General features: G+C 52.8%; 6 protein-coding genes and 1 non-coding gene across 7 annotated transcripts; 4 read left to right on the top strand and 3 right to left on the bottom strand.

Moving 5' to 3' along the window:
* Positions 1-7: 7 nt before the first annotated feature.
* On the bottom strand, positions 8-4,001 carry CAOG_00111 (hypothetical protein). The gene is made up of 4 exons (XM_004364925.2): positions 3,191-4,001; positions 2,374-2,645; positions 2,190-2,271; positions 8-2,094 (listed from the first exon to the last, which is right to left on the bottom strand). The coding sequence occupies exons 1-4, from the start codon at positions 3,934-3,936 to the stop codon at positions 96-98; spliced, it is 3,099 nt and encodes a 1,032-aa protein (XP_004364982.2). The 5' UTR covers positions 3,937-4,001; the 3' UTR covers positions 8-95.
* A 1,852-nt stretch (positions 4,002-5,853) lies between these two features.
* On the bottom strand, positions 5,854-11,705 carry CAOG_00110 (hypothetical protein). Its single transcript, XM_004364924.2, has 6 exons — positions 11,368-11,705; positions 9,663-10,287; positions 6,930-9,509; positions 6,646-6,777; positions 6,430-6,563; positions 5,854-6,332 (listed from the first exon to the last, which is right to left on the bottom strand). The coding sequence occupies exons 1-6, from the start codon at positions 11,602-11,604 to the stop codon at positions 5,955-5,957; spliced, it is 4,086 nt and encodes a 1,361-aa protein (XP_004364981.2). The 5' UTR covers positions 11,605-11,705; the 3' UTR covers positions 5,854-5,954.
* A 1,394-nt stretch (positions 11,706-13,099) lies between these two features.
* CAOG_09296 lies at positions 13,100-13,172 on the top strand. Its single transcript has one exon. It is a non-coding gene; the product is annotated as a tRNA-Glu (tRNA).
* A 174-nt stretch (positions 13,173-13,346) lies between these two features.
* On the top strand, positions 13,347-14,726 carry CAOG_00109 (hypothetical protein). Its single transcript, XM_004364923.2, has 5 exons — positions 13,347-13,433; positions 13,735-13,821; positions 13,919-14,127; positions 14,244-14,322; positions 14,442-14,726. The coding sequence occupies exons 1-5, from the start codon at positions 13,362-13,364 to the stop codon at positions 14,634-14,636; spliced, it is 642 nt and encodes a 213-aa protein (XP_004364980.1). The 5' UTR covers positions 13,347-13,361; the 3' UTR covers positions 14,637-14,726.
* Positions 14,675-16,905, bottom strand: CAOG_00108 (membrane protein SB87). The gene is made up of 2 exons (XM_004364922.2): positions 16,413-16,905; positions 14,675-16,321 (listed from the first exon to the last, which is right to left on the bottom strand). Exons 1-2 carry the CDS (start codon positions 16,759-16,761, stop codon positions 14,769-14,771), a joined length of 1,902 nt encoding a protein of 633 aa, XP_004364979.1. The 5' UTR covers positions 16,762-16,905; the 3' UTR covers positions 14,675-14,768.
* Positions 16,906-17,061: 156 nt separating this feature from the next.
* On the top strand, positions 17,062-19,873 carry CAOG_00107 (hypothetical protein). Its single transcript, XM_004364921.2, has 2 exons — positions 17,062-17,608; positions 18,088-19,873. Exons 1-2 carry the CDS (start codon positions 17,141-17,143, stop codon positions 19,780-19,782), a joined length of 2,163 nt encoding a protein of 720 aa, XP_004364978.1. The 5' UTR covers positions 17,062-17,140; the 3' UTR covers positions 19,783-19,873.
* A 152-nt stretch (positions 19,874-20,025) lies between these two features.
* Positions 20,026-22,227, top strand: CAOG_00106 (hypothetical protein; the record flags this gene model as incomplete). The annotated part of the gene is made up of 3 exons (XM_004364920.2): positions 20,026-20,048; positions 21,135-21,223; positions 21,326-22,227. Coding segments are annotated over 3 exons (1,014 nt in total), but the record flags the coding sequence as incomplete, so codon positions are not given.
* Between the last annotated feature and the right edge of the window lie 10 nt (positions 22,228-22,237).

Here is a 22,237-nt window from a genome sequence, read left to right as displayed (position 1 = left end):
AAAGAAATGACGAGAAAAACATGAAAGATATCACATGTACAAAGATGCAGACAAAAACAAAAACACAAAAAAGCAACACATCACACACGACGCTCCTATGCATCACTTCGCATTTGAGCAACAACTGAGATTTCGCGCTCGAGAGCTTCCAGAGCTTCCGACTGCGCAAGGCGCACCTTGTTCAAAAACTCGTTTTGCAGCGTCGCGACTTCCCGCGTGATTTGCTCCTGGGCCTTGGCAATTGCATCGGCCACTCGCGTTTCGAGCGACTTTGGCCGTGATCGCTGCGACAGACGGCTGCTGTTCAGCGATGTTGCCGCGCTGGACCGGCCTGCCACAGATGTGGCCGTGAGGGGAATTCCGGCACCGCTGTCAGAGTTGCTGCCAGACTCCAAGCCAGGCAGCGCCATCAACGCATCGGTGGAGTACATGCGCTCGAGCGAGCCAAACCCTCCGGGAGCAGGACGACGATCCCCTCCAGCGCGAACGGGCGCGGGTCGAGGTTGACGTGCAAAGTGGGGTGCGTCGTGCAGTGACTCAGTCGACGCCGAGAACGCGGACGACAGTGCAGGCGCAGGGTTTGAAGTGGAGGCAGCAGAAGAATCAGCGGCAGCAGAAGCAGCAGCGGTAGTCGTCGGAACAGCCGAAAAGGCAGAGCCTGTTCCCCTGCGACCGTCGGTCTTGGGCTGCACGACGGGGAGAATGTCGTCGTCGCTCGAACGTTTCGTACGCCAGTCCGTGTTCATGGTCATGCCGCTACGGTTGGAAATAAACTCGAGATCATCGACGCTGGCCATGGCCGACTTGAGAATGTCCAAATTGCCACCCAGTGACTCGCGAGGCGGACGCCGCGCGCCTCGCTGCTCGGGGAGTAGCTCGCCATTGATGTCGAAAATGTTGGTGTGCGAGCTTGGCAAGTGTCCGCCGTGCCGATCGCAGCCAAAGTGCACAGACACATCGCAGGCCTGCGCAGCCGTCAGGATTTCTCGCAGACGCACGTTGTCGATAAACAAGCGCGGCGCCTGGTTGTTAAAGCCCTCCAGGGTCGTGGCCAAGCGGTAGCCGTCCTCGATGATGAAGATGAACACGTTGATGATGGCAGTAATGAAGAGCACGCAGAACGTGTACATGTACACACGGGCAATGGCGCGATAGGTGAAATCAGCCTTCTCGTCGAGGGTGGTGAACACTTGGAGCACGGAATCGCCGTTGATGACGGCGAAGAGGGTGACGGCCGCAGAATCAAGCGATCCAAACAGTTCCGTCAGCTCGGAGAAGAGGGCAACGCCAGCAAGCGCAAAGCCCAAGAACACAGGAAGCGCAGTAATGATGAAGCGTGCAATGCGGCCAATCGAGCAGCGAACGGCAAGAATGAGCATGTAAAACTCAATCCGCCACTCGAGGAACTTGATGAGATTGAGCCAGCCGCAGAGAATACCAATCGCCGTCGTGAGGTCGCCAGGATCGACAGTGTCGGTCGACGTGTCAAAGTCGGAGGTCGCAGTCAGTGCGTACAGCGACGACACAATCACCATAATATCACCAATGATGGTGGCCAGGTACCACGTGTTGAAAAAGGTCGACTTGTCGCGCAAGCTCAGCCGAGACCAGGTGATGGCCTTGTCATCGAGATGCTCGACGCAGTGATGGTCGCGGCCCTGGAGCCGCCGACGCGCAAACATGAAAATCTTGTACGACTTGAAGAGAGCCTTGATTGTCAGCAGCAAGGAGCAAATGGCAAACAGCAGCAGCAGCAAATCCAGCGTAAAGAACGGCTGGACGGTGGTGTCGGCCACTTGCTTGCTGATGACAACCGTCACCGACACGACGCCGCCGCCATCCGTGAGATCGTACTGGATTTCGCAGCGCCAAGTAAACTGCACAGTGCCGACGAGGCTGCTTGTTTGCCACGACACGAGGTTGTACACGGCCGTCATAAAGTAGAGATTGTCAAACAGCGGGCGATCCAACGTGTCGTTGCCGAAAAACGGGCCGATAGGATTTGCCTGCGTGAGCGTATACTCATGGCTGGAGATTGTCAGATCGATGTCTGGAGAAATGTACGGCGTGTTGTTGGCATAGGATTGGACAGTCCTGTGTGTGGAGGTGGAGGGGGGGGGGAAAGTGCAAGTTAGGACGACTGTGATGCAAAGAAGGCAAACACTCTGTTAAAAAACTGGACAACTCACAAGACGATTGGGAAGGTATGCCCTGTCTTTGGATCTTTGGACGAAAAGTGCGACACACAGTCGGTCGTGAGAGCAGCGTAATCTGTGGAGGATGATCAGACAGACGGAAGGCATTGTCAGTTTTCCAAATGAACAAAGCGAAAAACAATCATCACCATCCTCAGGCCACGACCGCGACACGTACTATTAACAGAGTTGGTCAGGTGGGAGGTAACGTCGGTCATGGAAAAGAGCGTGCTCTGCCACACGTCCGGGTCGGGACGGAAGTACTGGTGGAACGTTTCGTGCTGGTGAGCAACATAAGTCGAGTATGTTCCGTTCTCCAGCAGAATGCGGGTCGTCAGCAAGGCTGTCACAAGAACGTTGAGAATGAACTTGAACGGGATGCGTTTGAACCGGGTGAACTTGGTCCACGGGCTCAGTGTGAGCTGCTGCTTTTTGGACAGCCTCGGCGGTCTGCCAAAAAAAAAAAAAAAAACAGATTCATCATCAGGTTGGAAACAGCGAAATCCGTGAGTTTTCATACTTTGCTCGAGTCATGCATGTTGAGCATGCTTTTGACAGACTGTTGACTGTTTGGATGTTCGAGCCCACCCCTTCCAGCCCTTTCCACCCCCGTTCCACCCTCACTTGATCTGAAGGACTTTAGCAAGAGAATAATAAATTCCGCCCCATCTTTTCCATGCTAATGCTTTTTTTTTTTTTTTCGTTTTTCTTCTTGCTTTTTTCCACCAAACACGAAAGAGAACGTCGTGACCATGTTCGTTTGGTTTCTCGCACTCGTTGAAGAGGAAGAGAGAATGAGAGAGAAAGAGAGAGAATCAGAGAAGGAAAGGGGGGTTCGTGATCCCACAGTAATAGATGGAGACACGCGCCTGCCACACCACACCACAGTGTGCATTGTCAACTCCACTGCCGAGACAACCCTCACACACACACACACACATTGTCATGCAACAACAATAAACACAACGAACAAAAAAAAAAGCTCATCCACTTACGCGAGGTTGGGGATGAAAAAGACAGAGCGCTTGCTGCTGCTGCCACCGGCTCGCTGACCGCCAGCGACGCTTGGTGACCCCGCTCGGCTGGTCTCGGCCGACGCGCGCGGGCTGCCTGCCGAGGAGGTGAGTCCTGGAGTTCCGGAGCCGGCCGCGGACGCGCCGGTCTTGTCGTTCGCATAGAGGGCGGCTGCTGGAGCTGCGGTCGATGCAATGGCGGCGGCAATAAAGCCAGACCGCGGGGTTGCGCTCGGCGACGTCGGGTTGCCCGTGATCTTGGCAATCATGTTGGACGCAGACTGCTTGATGGACGACAGAATCCCGGGTGTGACGACGGGTGACGCCGGGCGCTTGCTGGCCGAGGATGCTCCGCCTGCTGCTGCTGCTGCAGAAGAAGAGGAAGCACCGCCTGACCCTGCGGTGGCACCGGCTGCCCCGTCCAAACCAGACCCGGCAGGGCTGCCGCTGCGTGCCGTGAAGACAGTGCTGTTGCCGAGCGTCGCGGCTGCTGCAACGGCGTTGCTGTGGTGGCTGCTGCTGCTGCCGCTCATGGCGAGTGGCGCGACATCGCCGTCGTTGTTGTCGGGTGACGCGCGAGGCAGTGTCCCAGCGCCACCCAGCGCATCAGCACCGCTGCCGCTGCCGCCGCCGCCGCTACCACCACCACCAGTCGCTGGAGGCAGTTCCTCAGCCAGGGGTGACTCGTCCGCCTCCAGCAGCGGAACAGTGTCGGGTGCACGCGGCATTTGTCGGGAGGAGTTGCTTTAGTTCAAAATTGTCAACAGAATCAAAAAAAAAAAAAAAAAAAAAGGAAAAACTGAAAAAGAATGAATGAATGAATGAATAAATGAATGAATTAATGAATCATTGGGGAAAGGTCGACATTCGAATTGGAAACAGCAATCAAGGAGGTGCTTGCACGGTAGTTGAGTGACGGACGCGGCTGAATGTTGGGCTGGCAACCATCACATAAAGTTCGGGGCACATGTGACTCGCATCAACTTCCATTTACTCTACCGATGGCAACCCTTTGATAGTGCTATTGTGCGACGAGAGGACGAGAAAGATTTAACTTAAACTTGTATTGTTAATAAAGAGATGCAGACAGCACGCTCAAGTTTGATGGCCAAAAGACGGCGTAACGACGAGGGATTGATAGTTAAATTCGCATATAATTGCTCATGTCCTGAAGAAACAAAGAGAAACCAAAATAAAAAGCAAGTGAGGACGACAGTAGAATGCAAAAAGAGCAAAAGGCAAGAGAGCGCAGTAGAAACAGAGAGAGAAGAGATTTCGAGGGGGGGATCAGACATCCAAAGAAGGCTATTCACTTTTAGCTCACACAGTCCTTCCCCTTGGCAGAGGAGGATTTCGAGAGGAAACTGCGAATATGGGATTAAACTTCATCAATTCGTCCCCCAAGAAAAGAAGAGAAAAGGGGAAAAGGGGTTTGAGAAAAAAAAAGTAAAAATTGGGAAAAAGTAGATCACGAATCCACGATCAAAGGATCAAAGAATGAAACTAGCGGATGAATACAGGTAATGAGTGAGGTAATGTGATGCTTACCATGAATGAGAACAAGGGTTAGAGGTTGGGACGACGTCGCAGCAGCGATAGCAACGACCACGCGGCCAACCGCATGGCCAGACGAAAAAGCGACGTGATCTGGCTTTGAAGGGCGCCCGTCCTGCCGCGCGTTCGTTCAGTACACTATAACAGTGTGTCTTGAAGTGTAAAATGTCCAATCAAGGCATCCAGGAAGAAGCCAAATCTTGGAAAAACGACTCCAACGAGTCGCAGCGCCCGACCGCGTGGTCCAAAGCAAGTTTGGAGCGCCAAACGAGCAGCGCGAGTCTAGATTTGAAGAGCAGCACAGCGCAAAGCACAAGTGAGTCGAGAAGAACCAGTGCAGAAGGAAAGCCGAACGGCAAAAGGAAGAGGAGGAAGAAGAAGAGCAAAAGAGATAAAAAAAAAAAAAACAAGGGTCCACGTGGAAAAAAAAAAAGAAAAGATCGCGAGATCTTGAAAGGAAAGGGCGGATCAGAGGTCTTTTCTGGCAAGAAACCTATCGCCCCACGCCGACTGAGTTGTTGAGACACAGAAGGCTCTAGTAGAAGCGATAGTTCGGAGCACAAGGCTCCGTTGTTCTTGAGCTAGGCGCTGGGAAGAAACACCACGAGGGCGAATCTTCCAACGCTTTGACGCAAACGAATGCGTGTCAGCATGTATCGATGCAGTCGGGAAAAGAAAACAAAATAAATTGTAATCTCGTGCTCATCAGATCCAAGAAGAGGAAGGAAGAAGAAGAAGAAGAAGAAGAAGAAGAAGAAGAAGAAGAAGAAGAAGAAGAAGAAGAAGAAGAAGAAGAAGAAGAAGAAGAAGAAGGAAGAGGAGGAAAGGAAGGGAGTGGAGAAGAAGAAAGCTTACTCTGCAAAAAATGGAAAAATGCGGGACTGAACTCGTTCCAAATCTGGAATTACAGAATAAATAGAAACTGAATGGAAATGGAAGGCTTGTGGTGACTGAGGTGCGTGCTGTCCGTCGACTGGCGCAGACGATCGATAGATGATGGGGGGGGAGGTGAGGGAAGGAGAAAACAAAGGACATTTGCGCGCCAAGTCAAGCAACTCTCAACAGCATTCCCTGGCTTGCCCCCTTCAACAGGAATCAAAAAATCGTGTTGGACAAACACACATTCATACACACACATCAACACACACCAACAGAACCTCAAATCGAAAAAAAAAATGAAAAACCATCTGAATCACTTTTCGTGCATCACGCGCACAAGATTGGCTCGCATGGGATTGTGAATCAGATCTGTCAGGTTCTCGAGCTGAAGCTTGGTCGCCTCGTCGTCTGGCACCAACTGCTGGTACTCGACAAAGAGCTGCTGCGCGCCGAAAAAGTCGCGAGCAATGTAGGCTTCAAACGCACGCGTGAAAAGCTTGGCTTTAGTGATTTGGTCGCTGGTTGCTTCTGCGACGTGGCAAATGAGCTCGTAGACGACAACTGGCAGCGCCTTGCCCTTGACTGCGACGAGATCCAGAGGCCGACAGACGAAGAAATCTCTAACGTGAGCGTAAGTGTCTTGGGAAATCATAACATACGTGCCATAGGACTTGTTGAGGCCCTCTAGACGCTGCCGAATGAAACGAGGAGCAACCAAGAGGTGAGCTGAAACATGCCATTTCCGCGCAATCAGACACCACACCACACCAACGAACAAAACCACGTACGCTGGCAAGATTCACGGCATCACCGATCGCCGTGTAGTTCAAGCGAGCCTTGGATCCGAAATTGCCAGCAATGGCTTCGCCGGAATGAATGCCAATACGTGCAGCAACTTCCGGGAACCCTCGAGCCACCCACGCTGCAACCCAATCAAGCCATCATCGGCAATCAGCATTCGCAATCACAAAACCCTCAACACAACCAACGCCATGCACACGCACCTTTTCGAAGCTCGGCAAGTCGTCGGTGACACTCGAGTGCAGCACTGCAAGCAAGAACTGGGTGACCCTCCTTGGCAACGGGAACATTCCACAGCGCCATGATGGCGTCACCGATATACTTGTCCACCATTCCTGCATCCAGGAAGGCAATGGCCAAACACAGAACGGCACAACATGAACTCCATCAGTGAGCGCTTGTTCAAATTGGAACTGAAAAACAGCAACAATCAAAAAAGCAACGACTTTGTTTTTGTTCTTGTTTTGTTTTGTTTTTTGTTGCTTACCTCCATGCGAATTAACAATAGTCGACATTTCTTCCAAGTACTCGCCAAGTAGCTCAATAAGCATGTCAAGATCGAGCTTTTCGGAAATCTTGGTAAAGTCGGCAATGTCCGAAAAGAAAATGGTGATAAAGCGCCGATCGCCGCCAAGAGATGCAACCATGTTGTTGTGACCCAGGTATTGGACAACCTCAAGCGGCACATACTTGGAGAAAGACCGGAGGGAGGCACGCATGTGGAGCAGCGCCTTGGAAACGCGACTCACTTCTTTGATGGGCGCATTCAGATCGGACTCGTCCACGCCACTGGAGAAATTCATGTCCGAAAACTCACTCAGTTGTTTGGTGGTGCGCATGAGTTGCCGCGTGACAAGCGTCAGGATCAAAAATCCCAGCAAGCATGAGCCGACCGTGATACCGGCTGCAGCACCAATGGACTCCCCGATCGCAGTGTTCAACCCCTCCAAAAAGACGCTCTGGGGAACGGCAACGATCAAAATGAACTCAAGACCCGTGAGGTCCCGGAAGAGATGAACGGTGGCGAGCATGTCATTGCTCAGAGTGAACGTCTCAACTTGCTGGTAGGGGTGCAATGGTGCCAGAGCTCCGCAGTACCACGAGTAGTTTCCATTCCGAGGACAGCCGCACAGCGCACACAAAGCCCCCTGCGACACCTCGGCAACAGCTTGGTTCACGCTGTGCTGAGCAATGACAAGCGAGCCGCCAGCCTCCAGAGGGGCATTGACCGAGGTCGCAATGAGGTTGGACGTGGATGGCTCCAAAAGCATGGACAGTCCACCTTCTTGAAGGTCGAGACCCTCCATGTAGGACGAAATGCCCGTGAGGAGCAAATCGATCGCGACGACATAGAGGATTTCGCCGGAAACAGGGTCTCGCACTGGCGCAACACCCGAGATACCAGCCTGCACGGGGGACGAAAACGTATAGACCGAAGTCCATGCTGGGGTTGTTGTCGTGATGCCAAGAGCATACCAGGCACGCGAAGTTGCATTGTAAGCCGCCGGAGGGTAAAGGACGTTTGAAGTGTTGTAAACTTGACAGTTCAAATCCCAAGGTAAGCATGTCGTAGAGACGCCGTACGAGTCGCGCACCAAGCCGCCAGAGGGATCGACAATAGCAATCCATGGAGTGTCGAAATTATCTCCAGTCAAGCCTGCACCGACAAAGAGGCCGGTCGGGGTGGCACAGTACAGCAGCGTGGCGTTCAGCATGGCGTCTGTTTGCGAAAAGGTACTCGATATTGCATGTGCCAGAACTGTAATGTTGGGCGATGGCATGAGATGCAGCATGTTGGCGGCTACAGTGGTGGTAACGAGTGGTGGTAGAAGGAGTTCGCCCAGCTGATTGTCAATCGAAACTGCTTGAGCAGCCAGCAAGGCGGCGGCAGTTTTCAAAGTCTGGTCTTTGGAGGCCGTGTAGGTAATAGACACCGAGGTTGCCACGGCTACAATCAGGAAGATGCACAAGAAGAGGGCAATCAATGTTCGTAACGAGCAGCGTTTTCGCCATAGCTTGTGCTTTGACGGATCATTGTTGTGCAGGACCCTTGCGAGATCGACAGTCTCAGACTGCATGTTCCGGTCGTGGATGCCGAATCGGCGCTTAATGTTTTGGAGAAGGTGCTTGGGCATCAACGATGCGCTGTTTGATCTGTCATGCAAAATCGGGTGCAGCGCCGTGACGCGGTACCACGTTGAAGAAACGCTATCTCCTCGCATGTTGGCCAGGCGAACAACAATCTCGCCAACCGCAGACACAACCGAAGTGTTTTGCACGAGAGAGGAGGACGAGAGCATTGCATTTGCTGCGGCAGGTTGGGCGAAGGCGGGGGACGCAGCCACTGACGAAAGGAGGGCAGCAATGCCAAACTGATTTTGGGACTTTGAAGTCCCGCTCAGTCGGGCTGAATGGTGACGAGGCAACGACTGCATCTCGAAGGAAGAATCCGAGCTGGAACCAAGTGCGGATCGAGAGCCCAGCCTGGGAGAGCTGGGCATGGTGGTTACTGCTCCAGCCTCGTTGTTAGACAATGCTGCTGCTGGTGGTGGTGGCAGACTCGTGGAACTTGTTTGAGAAGTGTTGCACTTGATTACGCCACGCAAGATTGGGTAACGGGATCGAGAGGTCGAAAGCGAGCGCTTCGCAGTGGCCGGTTGCAGCGAGGATGCGTCCTTTGGCGCCTCGGCGCGGTCTGCACGTGTCCGCTTGCCATCCCAATCAAAGACGAGAATATCGCGCCAAGTGATGGAGGTGTCGTCAGCAACTGGGGCATTGGCCTGTGCGTGATTGAACTTGGTCGTGCTGGTGGTGCGAACAAGCGCGCTGTCCTTTGGCGCGTGCTGAACCAACGGCACTGTTGCTGCCACTGCCTCTGATGAAGCCGACAGGTGGAGGTAAAACTCGACAAAGGGGTTGCTGGCCATCAGCTCCTCAGAGACATTCGCCAACTGGATCTCGCTCAGCTCGAGCTGCATCTTGGGAACGCTTCTTGAGGCGTCTGCCTGCGTCATCGTGTAGCGGATGGAAAGGTGAAGCACAGGTCGCCGGCCACCATCCGTCGCCTCTGGAGAAGATGAGATGAGATGGCCAAGACACCAGAAATCAGATGAGTGAGTTATCATGACAACAGGGAAGAACAAAACCACCACCCCCAAGAGGTAAAAACTTGCAGACAGACAGACAGACAGAAAGAAACAAGAACAACAAACCGCCTTACGATGCTCGCCAGCAACCACCAGCGAATCTTCCCGAAATGCTTCCAAGGTCGAGTCGTTTCCAATGAACGTGCTTTTTCGCGGCATTTCAAGCAGCATGCTCTGACGTGTCGGGTCGTTCATGCTGTAACGTGTGGTGTCTACGTCGACAGTGTCTAGTTGATTGATGGACGGCAGACGATGCAGCGGAACGGCCTTGGGAAGGAATTGATCAACCGAGAAACGGTGCTGCACCGTCACTGGTATTGCTGTCAAATCGGACGAGGCTTTTGCAGCCAGCGGGACATGGGCTTCGAGAATTTGCGCCTGTCCCGTGCTCGAAATGACGTAGGAGGGTCGGCGCTTTTCCACAATGTTGGGCTCGTGCTTGTCCAGAAATCGTGACAAGTCTTTCGTGCGCGGCGCCTTCATTTGAAGGACCTCGTCATCGCTGTCTTCCGCGTCTGAGACGGCCGGTGAGGGCTCTACCGAAGAATTGATCTCTGGTCGCAGGGTTGTTGTTGGCGTGTTGCCGCTCGAGCCATCGTGGTGCAACGACTCCACACCTTCATGGTCTGTCACGACAATGGACGCCATGTAACTATGCCGTCTTGTCATTAACTGTGAGGCAAACCTAGTCTCCGACTGCTGTATTTGGCAAACCAAGTCAATCGTTTAGAGTCGGGCGAAAATGAGGTTTGAGACGACAGCAGAGTGTGAAGTGGTTTCAAGTTCTGAGTCACGCACGGGGTCGGGGCTTCGGTTACGTCGCTCGCTCGCGCTCTCACTCACTCACTCTCACTCACACACACACACACACACACACACACACACACACTCTCTCTCTCTCTCTCTCTCTCTCTCTCTCTCTCTCACACACACTCTCTCTCAACGTTGCTGGTCGATCGATCGCAAAATCAAAGTCCCACATAAACACCCGACGCCAACGAATCGCTGGCAACCAAACCAAATCGTTTTCGGATCCAGGGTTTGGTTCAAAGAAGTCAGTCTCGCTTCAACAGCGTCCGCGCCGTGTTGCGGCTCGCCTTCAGCCCAGCAACATGGGCCACGGCGTGCAAGTGGCAACCCATGCATCCCGCGCTACGGGCCAAGGCGAGCACTCACAAGGGACAAACAACCGAGCAGTGGGTGGATAGGGCGGGTTTCTCTTTTTCATTTTTTTTTTTTTTTTTTCCCTTTGATTTTTTTGATACAGCCATTTGAACGACAATTCGCTTTTCCCTAGAGAACAGGATGTGAGGCAGCGGGGGAACAGGATGTGAGGCAGCGGGGGAAAAACACATCGAAAATGGGCGGCAGGCAAAGGCAAGTTTGCAAAAGGACACAAACAGCTGTTTCGCATTACTTGTTTGGAAAAAAAAAAAAAAAAAATGCGCGTTTTGTTGTGTTTGCTCAGGTTTTCAGTGAAGAAAAAAAAAGTTAAAAACCAGACCAACTGTGCTTTTTTTATTTGGGGAGGGGTTTTTCGTTTTTTTTTTTTTTTCTTTTTTCTTTTTTCTTGTGCTTTTTGTTTCGTTTGGTGTCTCTGTTTCGCCGTTGCTTCAGCGGTCGCCACACGCACAGAGAAGGAAGAAGCAAGTGTGGCAGGCGCAGGGAGGAGACGGGGAAAAGCGGGAAGGGCAAGTTGAGAGAGAATGGGCTTGCTGCACGCGACGGGGTCGAAGAGTAATGGTGACAGATGCGGTTTGGAGCGCGGGCTTTGCTTACAGATGCGGCGAGCGACGTGCCGTCCGTCGGTGTAGAGGACGAGGACGCTGGCAGCAGCAGCGACTCGGAGGTGGTTGCGAGCGCGGCAGCGGCAGCGGCAGCGGCCTCGTCCAATCCGGGCGATTTTGGATCTTGCGCCTGGGTCTCGAGCTGGTGACTCAACGAGCTCTCGTCGGTGAGCTCAGAGCTGTCGCTCGGCGGTGCGGGGTCCAACAGCATCGACCTGCGTGTTGTCATGTATGGGGGGCTCTGTGGCGCTGGTGGTGGTGGTGTTGCGGCAACCCCTTTCAGACCCGTTTGTGGAGAGCACGAATCGAACGACAGGAATATCAAACAAAACTTGGACTGGCGCACGGGAGGAATTTCATTAAAATGGATCTCAAAGCCTTGACAACCAACCCGGGTGATGTTATTGTAAGATAGCACTCCATTGCTCACTGATCGCCACCAGCTTTGAGATGGTCGGGGCGGTCAGTTCGTTACTCGCAACACAGTTTGCAAAACAAGTCCAATCCTGGAAATTTTGATAAAAAATTTATCTAAAAATTTACTCGCTCAAGCTAATGGAGAATGAGTGTATGTCACTTTACAATGAGTGGTGTAGATCTAACAATGTATGTCATTTCACAGGCATGTCAGAGTCCGAGCTCAGGCGATCACAGGCGTCGATGCAGTTGCAATCGCGTTTATGTTTTTTGTTTTGAAGAGTTCATTATTCTTTGGGTTTTTTCTTCGTTTCTCCCTGATGTGCACAAAGCCTCTGATCAGAGTGTGCGTAGTGTCAGGCGATCCGCCCAGAATCGAGGAGTACAGCACGTACTGTCGTCCGCTGAAGGTTTCACCAAGCGACAAAATCGAATTGCTGGGCAGGATGCTCGGACGAGAGAGCATGACATTTACGCTTGACGTTGAGCGCAAGCACCCAGTCCTGCCTGGCCAGACTATCGAGGCAGCCTGGCAGCTTGCACAACAACAGCAGCTACCAGAGAGACTCGCGCTGTTGGACCGTCCCGTGTTCTTTGCTGTGCCTGATGCGAAACCGACAAACGAAGACATGACCTTGGCTTTCCTTGAAAAGCTCGTGGAAAGCGGCGGCGGCCGATGGATGACCGACGAAGAGGCCCAGCAAGCGTATCAAGACGTCTGTGATTCCATGAGCGGGACCTATGTGTTCAAGTGATTGTTGTCCTGTCTCCGCTCGCAATGCATTTGAATGCCAGTGTCAGGCTGAGCTGAGAACCGTTTTTGCAGGGTTTGGAATCCTCCCTGCTGCTCCTGCCGCTGGCTGTGCCTGCCTGTGCCTATGGTCGCTCTTGTCGGGTATGCGGCTGAATTTATGGCGTTCAAGGAAGCCAAGCAAGCCGAGTTTGACGCAGTAGTCGAGATTATAAAAAGGATTATATGCCGACAATCGTTTTGCAATCAATTTTAAGCATGGGAGGTGTGTGCAATTTCGATTGAGGGTACCATACATTTATTTGAGCACACTGGCGCAAGGGAAGGGAGGAGGAGGTCGGGGAAGGGGTCCAAAGGAGAGAGAAAAGAGTATGAAGAATGAGTCGTCATTTTACAGTTCTTGTCTCCGAAGAACCAACCTATAAGAATAGAACAAGCAACAAGACAGACGTTCCATGCAAAAGAATAACTGATGCGATGACAAACCAACTTTCGACAAGCACTGCATAGGACTACAATTCACTCGTCTACCTTACCGCCCAACCAAACTAACATCTCCGCTATGGTATAGACGGTCAGCATGGGGCACTCTCACTGCCCAGACCCGGGTTCGAGTCCCGGTGGCGGAACTTCTTTTTTGGTTTTTTTCCTGGTTTATTTTTTTTTCTTCTTCTTCTCCTTCCTTCGTGAGCTCACTGTGCCTTTTGCTCTTTCCTACTCTTTTGCTTCACACTTGTGGCTGTGTGTTGCTCAGAACGAAACAATGCCAGAGCCATCTACAGTAGCTCTAGTCCTTTTTTTTCGTTTTGCCCCAATCCATGTTTCAAGACGACTTGGACGACTCGGCGTTTGACGCTGAACTGAACAACGACGTGCGGCGACTAAAACAGGTAGGACTATTGCTTTTGCAGCCAAACGGTGACACAGCGAGAGGACGGCGATTGGGGAGAAGGCGTTTTGGCGACTCGACCTGCAGTTTGGCGCGAAAACAGCCACTCTCCCGCCAAAATTCGTTGTTGTTTGGCACTGCTTTCTGCGTGCTGCCCTCAGGCACAGCAACGTCGCTCATGCGGCCCAACCATGCTTGACTTGCGACTGTGCACTTGCCACTTGTCTGCGATTGCGTCGTGCGATTGACGGAGCAGGCGAGTGAACTCAATCCATTTTCGCTCATCACTTGCTTCCTCACAGAGCTGGCTGAACGAGAAGAACGCGCCTGAGATTCTACAATTCGAGTCCGAGCTCGTCAAGGATCTAACTGACAATGTCCAGACCCAGGTAAAAGCCGTGCTGAAAAACTGAAAGCAAACACTTTTGGTCGAGCTCGGGCATCTCTCACTGCCCCATCTCTCGCTACCCGTCTCCCTCGACGTAGATTCGACAATTGTCTGAAATTCAATCGTCGGACGTCATGACCGCGTTTGCAAACAACCTCAAGCGGATGGAGTACGACCGACTGCTTTTTGTCATTCGCAGCTATCTGCGCACCCGGCTGACCAAGATCCAACGACATGCCATGTACATTCTCAGCTCGGCTGAGATGCGCCAGCGATTATCCCCAGAGGAGCTAAGATTTACCCATTCGTACGTTGCTGGTGTTTAAGCGGTTTTTTTTTTGTTTTTTTTTTTTTTTGTTTTTTTTTTTTTTTTTTTGTTTTGTTTGTTTTTCAAGTGGCTTATTGGTTTCTCGGTCGATGCAGCTATGTCACGCTTTCGGAACAACACTACTCGAATTCGTGCTTGCACGACTTTCCTGAAATGATTCAACGGCTGGATGAGGTACGAAACGCTGAAAGTTGCACCCTCTGGCACTACTTCCCTTCCTTACACTCACCCTCAAACTTTGGATTCTTTCGTGCCATCTTCTGCTTCTATTCCCGTATGTTCAACCTCTGCAGAAGGGCATGATTCCAGAACCAGATCTGCAAACCCATGTCTTTTGCAAAGTTATGGAGGATGTTGGCGACGTTGAAATCGAGCGTGCGGATGTTTCCGGTGTCAATTCCGTCACCTTGCTCAAAGGCGATCAATTCCTGTTGCGCTATGAGCCTATAAGGCCGCTGGTTGCAAACGGGTCGGTTGTTTTGCTTTAATGCTTGTAGCGATGCTTTGAATGAAACGCAGCATTGATGTAATTTTCAATCGATGTGCTGAGAATAATAAAAGACACAATGTACATGTACTAAATCGAAGAGTATGCATGCGAGCAAAACCTGTCACAGCATTTAGTCCTTTGGAAGCTGCCGCCTCGCCTCAACTTCCTTCCTTGCACGCTCTTGCTGTGGATTCGAGGGAGCTGCACCAAACACTCGATCAGTCAAGTCCTTGCTCACGAGGACATGCAGGCCGGTGCGTGTCTGGATGGGATTGATCTTGAGATGCTTCCAAACGAGGTGCCACCGCTCTCGGAAGGACAGCCGAACAAGCGGACTCCTTTCGGGAGGGACAAACGCAGAAGTGACGTTGGCCCAAATGCCGGCAAAGTCTGGTGTTGAGGTGCCATCAAAGATGGGAATCGTGGCCAGCGACGAGTACGAGTCGACTAGCAGGTTGCGATGCTGCGGCTCGCCAATGACAATGTCAAAAGAAGTGTAGTTTGTGGCGTGTCGCATCCCTTCCGTCTTGTCAATCTCCCAATATTGCGACATTTGCAAAAACCGTGTCACGCCCGTTTGGGCGGCAAGGTTTGTCACATGCAGCACAGGTCGGGCTTCGCCTTGCGAGCGAGCAGCCATCCTGGCGACTTGTGGACTTGTCTCGGCGTACAGAATGGCTTCGCCGCCAGGATAGTTGTAGGTAGTGCCGAACAAGAAGAAGAGCGTTGCCACCACCGACAACAGAAGGCCAAGGTTGGCCAGCCACTTGAGTACAAGGCGCACAAGCGACCGCACATGCCCGCCAAGAAGAGCTGGAGCAGCAGCAGTCGCAGGTCGGTCAAACGCATTATAGATTGTCTGCAAGCCGAGCGCGGCCGAGAGGTTGAAGAGCGGCACGGAATAGAAAATAAAGCGCAGCTCCTTGTGTGGCAGGAAAGAGTAGCCCAAAACGAAACAGGCCGCCACAACGAAGGGCTGGGAATGCTTGAACGCGCCGACCACGCTGAGCGGATAGGCTACGAGGAGCGCTCGTGGGAGGGCGGAGGTAAAGTACCAGTGGAATGGCATGGTGCCCCAGTTCACCGACTGATTGAGAACCGTGTTAAAGTACAAGACCTCGCCTTCAGGCCACAGCCACCGCCGCCAAAAGACAGAGTCAACCAGGATGGTGAGGGCCAGGCTCGCAATACCAGCTACAATACCAGTGCCCACAAGCTTGGCAAACTGCGAGCCGAATGATGAAGGTTGGGCGGCGGTGTGGGGCTGCGCTCGCGATGCCAGCAGCATAACAACGAGCTCGGACAGAAGCAGCGGTGCAAACAGCACAACCAGCTCTGCACGGAAAATGATGCCGGCAAAAGCAAACCAAGCAACCATTGCCTGTCGCCGACCATCCAACCAGGCTGCAAGAGCCAGCAGAACAAAAGGCAAGGCCATCGTGTTTGGCAGAGTGCGACTCGCGTAAAACAGGAAATGGAACTGGCAGATACTCAGGATGGCGACATACACGGCCGTCCGCAAAGAGTAGCGGCGAGTGATGGCTCGCAAAAACCGCCCAAACGTCCAGGCCACAAACAAGCCCAGAACGATGCGGACGATGAGCTGAGCAGCCAGCTTGCTATGAAACGCGTAGAACGCCGGAATGGCGAATGGAGCCGACATTGCAGCGACGAGGATTGCGCCTGGTGAATCGCACATATTCGAAAGTGGTTTGTCAGAGGTTTAGTGAGTCGGGTGCAAATCTGAGCAGGTTAGATTTGACTTCGCTTTTACCAATGAAGGTTCGCGGGACTGGTCCAGTAAACCGAGAGTGGTCAAACTGATGCTCGACGACACAGTCGACATACTTGAGCCAGTCGGACGGATGCACCTCTGCGACCGACGATGGGATGACTGGGATGGCGCACGATGCTAGCTGGCTTGCAGCGTCCGACGATCGTGCGAGCAGACCCTCGATGTTGTTCACTGGCTGGATTTGCGGCAGAGCAAAGAGCAAGTCGTGGATGGCTTGGATGTTGAAGCTCTCCTCGACCTTGGTGAATGGGCAGACAACGACGTAGAGCACGACGGCCAGCACGACCAGCAGATCAAGCAGGACGTGCTGCAGCTGCGTCGCGTTCATAGCTTGAGAAACAAAGACTCTTTGACTCGCTTTGATTTTGTTTTGTGCGTTTGAATCTCAAGGCAAAAATGATGCGACAGAAGCTGCAACACTCGAGTGTGGTGGATTGGACGGACTTTGGCTCAATGCAAATCCCAATGAAAAGTAAAAAGATGAGTGGATAGGAGTGCCAACATGTGCTCTTTCTTTTTGTATTCGTCTCACACTGGGGCATTACAAATGAAGCAACCATCGACATTGGACCGACTTCTTATTCTCTGCTGAGAAGCAGCGTTTTCCATTTCTCAGTCTTCCATTTCTCAGCCATCGTTTGATTTTCTCTTTTTCCAGTTAGAAACCCGTTCATTGTCGATTGCTTTTTTTTTTTTCCTTGCTATTCATGCCATCCGCAAAGACGCCTGTGAGCAAGAAGAAGGAGGCTCCTTCAGCAGTGGCAGCAGCAGCAGCAGCAGCAGCATCAAAGCCAGTCGCAGGGACTGAGAGCAAGAAGAAGGCGACTCCAACCCCAGCCGCCGCTCCAGCTCGGCCGTCCAGCAACAAGCAGTCTCAACAGCAACAGTCATCCAAGCAGCCTCAACAGCAACAGTCATCCAAGCAGAAGCCAAAGCAAGCGGATGCTGTCATCCCTTCGACGTCGACTCCTGCCGCCAGCGGCAAGAAGAGCGCCGCGCAGGCAGCCGCCGACGCCGCCGAGTCCGACCAGTATGCCGAAGAGTCGTTTGCGCGTAATCTTGCCGTGTCTGATGCCGTGCAGCGCGATCGCACGTTCAAGGCGACTGCACTGTGGCTCGCCAAGCGCCATGCTGCCGGCCTCCTCACCCGCATGGAGCTCCTCAAGCTATGGAAGGTGCGCACCGTTCCCTCCACCGCACACCCTCCCCCCTCCCGAATCTCGAAGACGCAGCCATGGCCATGTGATCCATTCCACTCGACTCGATTGTTGGAGTGGGCAGCCCAAACCTCAAAGGAAAAAGCAGTTTTTGCCTTGGCTTTGTTCCACATGGAGCGGTTTTGCCCAATGCAAATCAATCCCATACAAACTGTTTTTTTCGGGGGCTCGGGCTCAAACAAAAGCCAATGCAATTGGAAATGTTGCAAGAATTTCACACTCAACAGACAGACGGAAACTTGTCTTGTTCTGACTGTGGATATGAAATCACTGGTGCTTTGAACTCCTGATGGGGACTCGTCATCTTGTTGCCACTCGACTCGTCCACGCCTCGTTCACCGCTTGGCTTCAATATGCGTATTCTTGTTCTATTCGCACATCGCTCACTCTTGTTGTTTGATCTTTTGCGTTTTGCGGAATCGTTTCCGAATTTCTAGGGATTGTTCTTCCTGATGTGGCACTCGGACAAGCCGGCAGTGCAGGAACAGACCGCCGAGCGCATTGCAACGCTCGTCCAATCCTTCAAGAGCACGTCTGGAGCCCTTCTCTTTGTGGACACGTTTTTCGAGACAATCATGAGAGAATGGGGCGGGATTGACAAGCTGCGCCTTGACAAGTACTATGTGCTCGTGCGCTTCGTTGTCCGCCAAATCCTCGAAGCGTGCCGCGCTCAGCAGTGGAACCAAGATGTGATGGAGGCGGTGGCGAACGTCTTGGCCGACCGGCCTTTGCTGCCAGAGGAAGGTGTCGAGCCCGTCACCCGTGATCCCAAGGATCGTCGCGTCATGTGCGACGGTTTGACCATGCACCTCGCTGACGTCTTCTTTGGCGAGCTGGCCACCGCTGCTGCCAAGTTCCCCGTCCCGCCCGCAGTGTTTGCCCTGCTGCTCAACCCCTTTTCGCGCCTGCTGGCCTTCTCGCGTCGCCCGCACGTGCTCTCGCGGCTTCAGGATTCCGTTTTCACGCCACTCACAGAGCTGGACGACGAAGTGGATGAGGAAGAGCAAGAGGCTGCACCCAAGGGCAAAAAGCAAAGGCAACGGCCGCTGCGCCCATCGGAGCGTGTGGGCATGAAGCCCAGCGCGGTTGCGCATCAGCTGCTCCAATTCGCAGCCATGAAAACTGTCAAATCCGAAAACCGCCAGCTCTTGTACAAGGTCCGCCGTCAATTCGTGCATCTCATGCCCGAGCACGAGCAGCCCGCCATGGTCGAAGCCCAAGCATTCACCACCCGCCAACTCAAGACCGAGCGTGAGACTGCTGCTGCAGCTCTCGCCGCCAGCACAAAGTCATCTGCCTACGACAGTGACAGTGATGACTCGGACATGTGGGATGAGGGTGAAACTGGACACGATGGTGAGGAGGATGAAGAAGACGAGGATGAGGAGGACGAAGAAGACGAAGACGACGACGACGACGACGACGACGATGATGATGATGAGGATGATGTCCAGCCCATGAAGACAAACGCACCCTCGAACAAACAGCAACCGCAGACTGGCAAAACGCCCGTCCCCGCTGCGAAGGCAACCAATGGCAAGGTTGTCGTGAATGGCAAGCAGCCACAGCCAACCCCCGCAGCCAAGAAGACCGAGACCGCTACTCCTTCAAAGCCCAAGGCCGCGACCTCGACTCCGAAGAAGGCCGAGGTCGTTCCGGCAGCTGCCACACCCGCAAAGGTGGCAACTCCTGCCCGTGTCTCCCAGAAGCGCTCTGCCGAAGAGGCTGTCGCCGAGTCGGCACCAGTTGCGCCCGCGTCCCAGAAGAAGGTGCGTGTTGAAGAGACTGCCGCCGCCGCCGCCGCCGCGCCTGCTGCCAAGACGCCCACCAAGAAGCAAGACAGCAAGACTGCTGCTGCGTCATTCTCTACTCCTCAGCAAGCCAAGCAGGCTGCCGCCAGCACCGCAGCGCCAGCAACCGCCCCAGCCAAGCCCAGCCTTGCTGCTGCCACAGCTACCCCGCGCAACAAGGTTCGCTTTGACGCCAATAAGAACACTGCACAATCTTTCCAGGACAGCCTGAAGGTGGATCCGCGGTTTGTTGCCTTCAGCCCAGACAAGCGACCAGCCTCTCCTCTGCTCAAGGTCACCACACCACGACGCGCCAAGGCCACTGACTTTTTTGACAATTAATGCAGGGTGTGTGTGTTGTTGGTGGTGGTGGTGTTGTTTTTGTTGTCTTCCTTGTGCTTGTTGAACAATATGATTTTTTTTTGTTTTGCCGGTCATCTTCTGGTTTTGTTCCAATTCTTATTGGGGGGGGAGGTTTTGTTACATTTCGTTCAAGTGACTTTCATGTTGTTTTTTTTTTTTTTTTTTTTTTTCTCTATTTCCTTTCTTCCTCTGTCTGAGTCTTTGTTGCGCAGTCTTGACTTTTTGCGTTGCCCTTGTGCTGTTTGGTAGTCCAATTGCTTGTGTTCTGCTCTTCAGCCACTCCGTCCATCCCACCCAACGGATCCACCACTCCTGACACTCACCCCTGGGCGTTGGGGAGTCCGAGCCACAGCCACCTGCCATGCAGTGGTCTTTCGGTTCTCCCCACCACCACTGTGAAGCCAGCGCGTCACCAAAGTCGCCTACTCCTTCTTCCTCGTGTGCCAGCTCTTTCCTGAGGGTCTCGTCCACCTCGCGATCTCTCCGTCCGTGGTCGCCTCAGTCTCACTCTCATCAGTCGATCGTCCCTCCTCTTGCGTCAATCGCTTCAAAACCCAACATTGGCAACGCGTCATGTGTTTGGTTCGTTCATGGTGTTTTTTGTTGTTTTTTTTCATTCCCGCCACAACGTCGATTCTGCGTTTTTCCCGCCAAAACTCTGGCCTGGTTTGGTCCACAAGCTCTCGCGTGGTTTGGGTCGGTTTGACGGAGTCTTCTGCTTTTTTTGTGAGCAGTTGCTTCCTGAAGGTCGCTTTCCGGCGTGGTGCGAGCTGTGCCAACGCCAGAGCGACAGCGATAGAACTTTGGATTCGAGCGGAAGGAAAGGAAGGGAAAAACAAACAACAAATCTGAGCAGAATTGACACGAGAACGTTGCCCTCTGTGTTTGGGTAGAGAGGAATTGCGCAAGTCGAACGAAGGGGAAAGATTGCTGAGATGGATTTGGCGATGCGGAAGCGAGATTGCGAAAGGCGTTGGATGCTAGATCTGACGACGGAACGCCTGCACCGTTGGTTGAGCTGGATTGGTTGTTTTTGGAGACGATCGCCGCTGCGTTTCTCGCGTATTTTTCTGAGACAAATAACGCCCAATACGAAATGATTCGAGAGCAAAAGTATGAAAGGGACCTCCTGGTCTGTCATGCTTTCTCTTGTCACTCTGGAATGACTGCGCATGCTTGAAGCCTCTCCGTGTGCGGACAGATACGGAGCGAACATTTCTCGCTCTCTCACTCTCTCTCTCTCATCCTCTTGATTATGATGATGATGATGATGGCATCTTTTTCTTGCTATGTGACTCACAAAAATTGTGGAATAATACTTTTTCCCACAGGGCATTTATCGCGTATTGGATGAACGGTTCTACTGCTGCGCAACCTCGTCAACGAGGGCTCGATAGGGCGATCGCTCATCTCGTTGTTGGTATGTTGGAACGGGGTGCTTTTGCCTGTGCTCTAAGGAGCTTATTCTCATCATCATCATCCTTTTGGTGTTGCTTTGGCTGATCTCGCAACAACGAAAAAGGGCTTCTCGACTCGTTCGGGTTTGAATCCACGGCTACTCATTTCCGCCAAGAAGCTCAGCAATCAGGTCTATTAGATAGAGAATCCGCACTCGACAACTCGTCCAGCTTGATACGGCACCTCGAGGAAGAGCCTCGCTTGGTTCATCTGCTGTCCTTTATTGTCGACTCGCGGGGAACAGAGTCCAAAGCTTGCGGACTGTTGCGCCTCGTTGAGGCCTATCTTCAGCTACGCATCGACGAAGCCGCGCAAAAATCCGCCATTGATCGGTTTGGATCGACGCAATTTACGCGAACGTTGCTGACGAGCGTCTTACACTTGGCACACCACGCCTCGGCGATGCTCCCTTCCGACAATGGCTCGCGTCCCAGCACCGCCACGCCGCAAGCTCAGCGGCGAGTATTGCCGAAATCCGCTCCGCAATCTACCGTCAGGGAAATATCGTCGAGGCTTTACGCTTCCATTCAGAGACAGAAAGCCAACTCGACTGCAAAAACACTCGATAACACCGCGGCCAGCGCAAAGCGAAGAGCTGGGAGACCACGCAAGCATCCTCGCCCCTCGTTGACCCAGGAGGAAATGGACTCGCAGATGAATGCCGGCTCACCGGAGCCCGAGCGCCCCGATGAGTTGTCTCTGCCGGAATTCTTCAATGACTTGGATGTACCAGACACGTTCGACCCAAACCACACACTATTCATTGATTTGCCCGTTTCATTGCAGTTCGAACCTGACACGCCAGCTTCGAGTGCTGCACCTGACGATGGTCGCCGAGAGTTTACCCTGAACCTTGCTTTGAACCCCGAACAAATTGCTCAAGCGGCAAACCAACTACAAAATGGCGATGATTCCGTTTTGGAAGAATCTATGACTCGCATGCTGGCAAGCGCCGTGCAGACTGATGGTACGGATG

This window comes from Capsaspora owczarzaki (genome assembly GCF_000151315.2).
Source record: "Capsaspora owczarzaki ATCC 30864 unplaced genomic scaffold supercont2.1, whole genome shotgun sequence".
In the NCBI taxonomy this organism is placed as follows: domain Eukaryota; class Filasterea; order Ministeriida; family Capsasporidae; genus Capsaspora; species Capsaspora owczarzaki.
This window is presented reverse-complemented; position numbering and strand designations above follow the sequence as displayed.